Genomic DNA, 8,042 nt, shown 5'->3' with positions numbered 1-8,042 from the left:
CACTTACAATCATTTCCTTGTATAAGTGGTACGTATATTGAGTTTTACTATGTACTGGTTGTTACACCTTGTTAACTTACGTTTCATTTTGTACAGGTGGAGGGGTCATTTGTTGGCGCCTAATGTTGCGTAACATACGCTGCCCTAGTACAGATTCGAGCTGGACATGCACCAGGAGCACGAGGTAGTATCGGTTATGTGTATTGACAGTATTTTGCATTATTTGCAAATATTCCCGTCCCACCTCTTACATTTACCATATGTATACGTGCAGTTCGTATGGGTGCCATACACTGACGACAATGTAGCCGACCTACCGACTGACTATGCAGTTGGGTGGGACCTCTGGGTTGCCCAAGTGCCACTTATATGTTTTCATATTGTCGAGTGGCATCTCCCAGATCGAGTGATGCACCAGTTTGGCTTTCGACAGGGCATCCCAGGCCGCTTTTGTACTTCAGGGGTCGATGTACGTGGGGATGACTTGCACGAGATTGATGGTCGTGGTCGGGGGAACGCAGATTGGGCTGCCGAGCACGCGATGTACGTGAGTATGTGGGGACATAGGGGGGAGTACATCGTGGAGGGAGTGTGGCCGGATGGCCTAATGGGTCCGGAGGATCTGTATTACACGTGCTACAGGTCGATCACACGTCGCTTCGTAGATAGGACCGCGGCGGTCTACATGAGTCTCGTACGCTTACTCACACGTATACTTAATTTGTTATCGTTTACATTAGCAGTTCAATGTACTAACCACTATTTTCGTATGTTGCAGGCTGACGTATTACAACAGGTGGATTCGCTATCATTAGACCCCGCTGTGAGCGATTTAGCGAGAGCTGGTTCGGACATTGTCTACGAGGATGGGCGAAGGATCCCTTCCCTGCGACGGGCCCCGGGACCACGACGTGGTCGAGCAGCTCCAGTACGAGGTGGTCGAGCAGTTACCTCTAGCCGTCCATCGAGTCTGGCCTTCTCACTGCCCATTGTACATGAGGAGTACATATTTGGGTCGTCCGCACCGTATGCCCCATCGACAGTTGCTGATATTGCGGGAACCTCCAGTCGACTGGCGGATTATCGATCTGACTCTGCCGCGACCTCGTCGATGTTGTACTTACTAGACGACCCTCTCGATGCGGAGGAGGTGGACGCACCCGAGTTGCCACCATGGACTCGTCTAGAGACTACATACGACAACGCTCCCTGTCTGCTTCACCTAGAGATAGATTATTCAGTACCTATGGGCGGAGACCACAGACATGCAGCCTCTTGACGTGACCGGACGCCAGACACGGATGATCAGCCAGGTGAGGGCAGACGCAGACAACAGCCACCCCGACACCGAAGACGACCTCCATGCGGCACCGAGTAGGCGATATATGTATTTGTTAATTACTTCATTCTTTCATTTGTACATCAGATATATGTTTACAACTTCATTTGTAGATAATGTATTTATTCATTACTTCATTTTTGGACTATGTATTTATTCATTACTTCATTTGTACAACATGTGTTTGTTTAGAATATATCATTTGCACATAATGTATTTGTTTAGAATATATCATTTGTAAATAATGTAATTGTTCTTAATTCTGAATCTATAGAGCACCCCTAGGTAAAGTGCCAAATCTGCCGAAATTAGTATTAGTAATTTGATAGGTTGAATGTATACGAATCTCGTAAATATAACATTGTGAACATACTGGTATCAATTGTAAACAGGACTATGTCTTCTTTGCACAGGTGTGTGGATGGATATGCTCAATTTATAAACAGGACTCTACCAAAATTAGCATTAGTAATTTGATAGGTTGAATATATACGAATCTCGTAAATATAACGTTGTGAACATACTGGTATCAATTGTAGACAGGACTATGTCTTCTTTGCACAGGTGCGTGGATGGATATGCTCAATTTGAAAATAGGACTCTGCTGAAATTAGTATTAGTAACTTGATAGGTTGAATGTATATGAATCTCGTAAATATAACGTCGTGAACATACTGGTATCAATTGTAAACAGGACTATGTCTTCTTTGCACAGGTGCGTGGATGGATATGCTCAATTTGTAAACAAGACTCTGCCGAAATTAGTATTAGTAATTTGATAGGTTGAATGTATACGAATCTCATAGATATAACGTTGTGAACATACTGATATCAATTGTAAACAGGATTATGTCTTCTTTGCACAGGTGCGTGGATGGATATGCTCAATTTGTAAACAGGACTCTGCCGAAATTAGCATTAGTAATTTGATAGGTTGAATGTATATGAATCTTGTAAATATAATGTTGTGAACATACTGGTATCAATTGTAAATAAGACTATGTCTTTTTTGCACAGATGCATGGATGGATATGCTCAATTTGTAAACAAGACTCTGCTGAAATTAGTATTAGTAATTTGATAGGTTGAATGTATACGAATCTCGTAAATTTATGTTGTGAACATACTGGTATCTTTACAAGACTATGTCTTCTTTGCACAGGTGCGTGGATGGATATGCTCAATTTGTAAACAGGATTCTACCGAAATTAGTATTAGTAATTTGATAGGTTGAATGTATACGAATCTTGTAAATGTAATGTTGTGAAATATAATTTAGTCTCTCTATTTATGCTTTTTAGGTTTTATTTCTACTTTGATTTTCACAATATTCAAAGTAACACCAAACGGGCCTTGATGAAAAAGCAAAGAATTCAATTAGGTGCAATTCAACTTGAATAGGGTGGAAATGTATACTCAATAAAAGAGGTGTATGATATGATGATTTATCTTTAGAACTACACAAAAAAAAAAAAAAAAAAATCCTAAAAAGTGCATACCGAGCCATTTGTATTTCTACAACATTTGGTTCATGGCATCATTGTCCCCTTCCACTTTCGGATGCTTGGGAATTGTCTTACTCAAGATACAAAATTTTCATGAACATAATAATTTTAATGTTTTGATCACAAACATATTGGTAATAGATTCTTTGGCATGGAGCATTAATCTTTTCTTGATAATAAGATTGATATGGAAAGGAGGGTATGTCTTATTTTTTAAAATATAATTTAATATTTTTTGTCACTTCATAATTGTTGGTAATTATTACCAAGTTGCGAATCTAGATATGAATGAACAGCTTCAATAAAAAATCTTTCTTCTCGATAATGGAGTTTGAACCAAATGAGGGCAAACATTGGAATACTTTGGAATCATTGAATGCACAAACCAAATGCCAAGCAAAGGCACAATAGAACCAATCATAAAATCAAAAATGTAATGACAATCCAAAATGTAGAAAGTTAAACATAAGGCAGACGGAAATAATAACCTGCGATCTATAAAGGAGGAAGTTCTATCAACTCCTATCGATAATTGAGGCATATATGATGAAGAAATCAAAGTTAAAAAACATTAAATGTAGGACAGTGAAATACTCTTCTTCTCTGGTGAAATCTCTGGATTCTCTGCAAGCTTCAAAATGTCCGTCAACAACTTTTGCTTTACTAGCTGAGGCTGCTGCTTATTATCTTATCCTCTCTTCTTTTATGCAGCTACCGCTGCCGATTTGGCATTTGTTGCTGCTTGTTTTCTTCTATCGCCATTCTTTCCCACATCCACCTCCACCTTAAAATCTTCATTGCAGAAATCATCGTTTTCATCTTCCCTATCAAATATCTCTGTAACAGTTAACGACTTTTTCTGTGTTGCAGCCCTTGATACTTTCTTCCTCGCTAGCACTTGGGGAATTTCATGTTAATTCCCAACATCAAGAACAACAAGTTTTGAAATAAGCAGAAGACTCGATAAGTATAATTGTAGTAGCCATTGGAGGAGTAATGAAGAAAATGTTAAGATTTGAAGGTGACGGTCAAAATTCAAAATAAATGTCACAGATCACATGATTTCAATCGTACGCAAGTTATAAATTTAGTAATTATAAGCTATTTGCTTCTACTAGGGGATTTCAACTATGTCCTTTCAGCTGCTGAGAAGGACAATGGTCGGTCTGTCTCTGATTATATACTAGAGATATGGGTGATTGCTTCTTCAACTCTAGTCTATCTGATTTGTGATCATCAGGGTGTTTCCTTACTTGGACAAATGGTACAGTTTGGAGCAAATTGGACAGGGTGATTGCTAATCAGAGATGGATTTTGGAGGATCTGAGCGCTAAGGTTGAATTCCTTTTCCCTGGAATTCTCTCTGATCACTCGATGTGCCTCATTTCCCTGTTTCAAGGGGGGTGTCTGGGAAGACAATCTTTAAAAATTTTCAACATGTGGACTCTAAACCATAATTTCCTGCACATTATCAAACAAGGTTGGGATGTGCAGGTCCAAGGCTTTGAGCAATTCAAATTGGTGAGGAGACTTCAGGGCCTGAAAAGACCTCTAAAGGCTTTTAATGCATCCCATTTCTCCCACATTTCGGCTAGAGCAGAGAAGGCTGAGAATGATGTAATCGAGCTCACGATAGGAACTGCACGAGAATCCCTCAGATGGTGATCTGCAACTACTACTAAATGAAAGGAGAGGGACTGTGAAATGATAGATGGTCTGGGTGTGCTAAATCAGAAAGCTTGGAATCTTTCCTTGCTCACAAAAACACTTTGGAATATCCACTCTAACAAAGACTCTCTCTGGTCCAAATGGGTCAATCAAATCTACCTGAAAGGTTCAAGTCTGTAGGAGGCCACGATAAAAAATGATGAATCCCCATTATACAAAAAGCTCATTGGAATTAAGAACCAAATTATGTCAAGATGTGCCAACCACCTGGATGCAGTGCTTCAACTTTTTGAGGAATTGGACCTCGATCATTCTAACTCTTCCATTTGCTATAACCTCGATCATTCTAGCTCCCCCCTATATCTGCCCAGTGTTCCATGTAAATACTCATTTTGATAAATATATTTACTTTTCAATCAAAAAAATAGTATGATAAATTGATGGATCATCGACTCTCTTTGTACTACAGATAACGGCAATAAATGAAACATATTAACATTTAAATATTTCCTACTTAATAATGAAAATATATAAAAATTTTCCTATTTAATTAAAGATAATTACTGTATATAGTGTATGACTGTTATATATTTTTTAACTAAATTACAAATTGATTAAGTAAATCTCGCTACTCCAAGTAGCGAGATTTAAACGCCAAGCTCATTCTCGCAGAGATGCGTGGCAGAAAAATCTCGCTACTTAACGTCGACACGTGGCAAATCTCACTACTTAGAGTAGTGAGATTACGTCAGAATCATTCTGAGAAATATTTTCCAGAAAAAGGTATTATTTTATATATTTTAAAAAAAAAAAAGATAATCCGGAAAAAAACTCCAATTACTACACCTAGTCAAGATATTTTTTATGTAGAGAACTTATCATCCCAATGCAATCCTAGCAAGATCAAGTAATTGAGCATTCTAATTTAAATTGATGACATGGGAGATTCTCAGTTTCATAAAGAAAAAAATGGCTGCAAGTCTTTGAGAGCAATCATCATTAAAGGTAGGGCACAAACCATAATAGGTACCTAGGGTTCTTGAAAGGAGCAAAGACATGAAGCATAATTTGTTTGATTTTTGAGGGCTTGAGAATACAATCATTGTGCTTTGACTTTTAAGGATAGTGTAATAGTTCCTGTCAGTGAAGATGTTGGAGCCCCAAAGACGCCTATAGAGCAAGGATTAGGGAAAAAAAATAAAATCCCAAGGATGTGTTAGAAGGTAATTGATCAATTAAGTCCCCCATTTAGTATTATCTATTTTCATGAAAATTTTCAAGCACTAAAAGTGCAATTGCCCCATGAGATGAACTGATTACAATTAACTTTCCTTCCTCAGTCTTGCAATTTTGTGTTGCTGGGTTGATCATACACGACTCCTCCTCCTCCTCCTCCTCCTCCCTTCCAAAAGATGAATTTGCTTTTAGGGAACAAAGTACATGGGATTAGGAACTTTGAAGGTGCGATTGCCAGGGCAATCACCTTGAAGATCACTCCACTGATCTCCCACATTCCCCCATATTCTGTAACCTTGTGCTACCAACTCCTTCCGAATTGCTGACTTAAACGTCACCGCACTTTGTCCCTTGTACGCAGCTGTCCTGAAAAAGAGAGAAATTCCTTTTAGAAGTTAATTAGAAGGCATAGTTGAATTGGGCTTTTATCACTCTTAACATAAAAACTTCTTCAGGGTTTGTTTGGTGCAATTGGGTTTTGAAAACTACCTCCTCTCCCTTTTTCCTTAACTAATAATAGAGACAGTGAAGTGTTTCTTTTTCTTTTCTATCCAAATTAAGGATCGGATTAGATGGAAACAGGTATTAGGATGGAAGACGAATTAATTCCTCCCGTTTATCCTTTCTCACTCTCGCATGCATGCGCGCGCACACACTTATTACCTCATAATTAGGCTTTTGTAGCCAATGAAGCCTTGAAGTTGGAGATTGCGAACGGTAGGCTGGCGAAGAGTGGCTTCATCTCTACCAGTGAGGAAGAACACCTTGAATCCAACTTTGATCAACTTGTTGAACAATCCCAGGACTTCAGGAATTGCAGGGCACAATCCTTTGGACGCCCATGCAAAAAACGCTACTGGATCATATGGGTCGCCCCTACGTGCATGCATCCATGTATAGTACATACATACATACATATCGTAAGTAGTTAATTTAGAGATTAATTAATTAATTAATTACTGGGAAGCATATTAATTAATTAATTAATAGAAATATTCGGAAGAACATTGGCTGCCTGCCCAATTAGGGGCCAAATTGCAAAATGGAAACTACAATTTGATGGCTGAATCTAATATAACATCAGTTGTGTGACCGATGGACAATTGTTAAATTTTAATATATAGTCAATGCCTAGATTTGAGTAGGTAGCTAGGGACACCATAATGCAATGTTTAAAATATTCAGTAATTATATATTAATTAATCAATACCTGCTCTTCTACTTTTGGGGTTTTGATTAAAAGGAATGTTATGACTCATTTGGTTTTGGGAAATTAATAATTTTTATTTTTCATTTTAATTTTCTAAAAATGGAAAAATAACTCTTTTTTTTTTTTAATTTTTTGCAATTTTTTTTTAAATAAATGAATAAAAATAAAAAATTTTGACAATGTTACATTTGTCAAAATAAATTATGTATTTGATTTAAAATTTCAGTCATAATTCGATAATTTTTTTAAAAAAAATGTATTTGAATTACAAGAAATTAAGAAATGATTTTCAAAAACTACAAATCAAATTGTACCAATAAATTTAAAATAGCTCTCAAATAAAATGAACATATTTTAATTTTTCAAACAAAAAAAAAATGAAATTATTCAAATTTAAATTTTAATATCTTAAATACTATGTGCAAAATAAGAATTAATTAAATTCTCAAAACACAGGCAATTCATACTGCATACCCATATCGTTTGATGGTGTAGTAGGGGAGATTGGAGAGGCAAGTTTCATCAATGTCGAAAGTCCAAGCATCCATGCCGTCGCCGGAGACGACGACTCCGCCGCCGGTGACGTAGCTGAGTATTTGTTCCACAAGGAACTGAAGATCGCTTCTGTATTGGCCTCCGAGCATGTAGGCCCCCACGCACCCAATGCACTGCGTTGGCACCGTCCGCCATGCACGCACGTTGTTGGTCTCCACCGCCAACCTCCAGCTCAAGCAGAACCTGCTTCCGCCGCCACCCACCGCCGTCGTCATCGCAGCGCCGCCTGTCGCTATGCCGGCAACTACGAAGAACATAAATAATATATCTCTCCCTTTCCCCCTCGCCAATGCCATGGCCCTAATAAATTGTTCGTTTTTAATATGAATTAGGTGCAATAAATAGCAGCAGGGCGTAAGGGGTTGAAATTTAGTGCGAGTATTTAAAATAATAATAATATATTTTTTAAAAATATATAAAAAAATAATTAATTAATAAATTATAATAAAAATACAAACCCGCATGAAAATTTCATTCTCTTTTTAGGTTTAGGCTTTGGATACGAATCGACCTTTACAGTCGATCACCT

The 8,042-nt window shown here is 37.8% G+C and overlaps 1 protein-coding gene across 1 annotated transcript; it reads right to left on the bottom strand.

Annotated features, from left to right (window-relative positions):
• Window positions 1–5,744: 5,744 nt before the first annotated feature.
• On the bottom strand, window positions 5,745–7,802 carry LOC131160031 (acid phosphatase 1). The gene is made up of 3 exons (XM_058115318.1): window positions 7,433–7,802; window positions 6,412–6,624; window positions 5,745–6,114 (listed from the first exon to the last, which is right to left on the bottom strand). The coding sequence occupies exons 1-3, from the start codon at window positions 7,768–7,770 to the stop codon at window positions 5,937–5,939; spliced, it is 729 nt and encodes a 242-aa protein (XP_057971301.1). The 5' UTR covers window positions 7,771–7,802; the 3' UTR covers window positions 5,745–5,936.
• Window positions 7,803–8,042: the final 240 nt, after the last annotated feature.

The sequence above is a fragment of the Malania oleifera genome, chromosome 7 (assembly GCF_029873635.1).
Source record: "Malania oleifera isolate guangnan ecotype guangnan chromosome 7, ASM2987363v1, whole genome shotgun sequence".
In the NCBI taxonomy this organism is placed as follows: domain Eukaryota; kingdom Viridiplantae; phylum Streptophyta; class Magnoliopsida; order Santalales; family Ximeniaceae; genus Malania; species Malania oleifera.
The sequence above is the reverse complement of the archived record's forward strand: the minus strand, read 5'-3'. Positions and strand labels throughout refer to the sequence as shown.

What these genes read in the sequence shown, in the direction of transcription:
- LOC131160031 (XM_058115318.1), bottom strand. Translation starts at nt 7,770, where the DNA reads ATGTTCTTCGTAGTTGCCGGCATAGCGACAGGCGGCGCTGCGATGACG. An exon ending in TACACCATCAAACGATATGG is followed by an intron (nt 6,625 to 7,432) that starts GTATGCAGTATG and finishes GCATGCACGTAG; the next exon opens with GGGCGACCCATATGATCCAG. An exon ending in TACAAAAGCCTAATTATGAG is followed by an intron (nt 6,115 to 6,411) that starts GTAATAAGTGTG and finishes TCTCTTTTTCAG; the next exon opens with GACAGCTGCGTACAAGGGAC.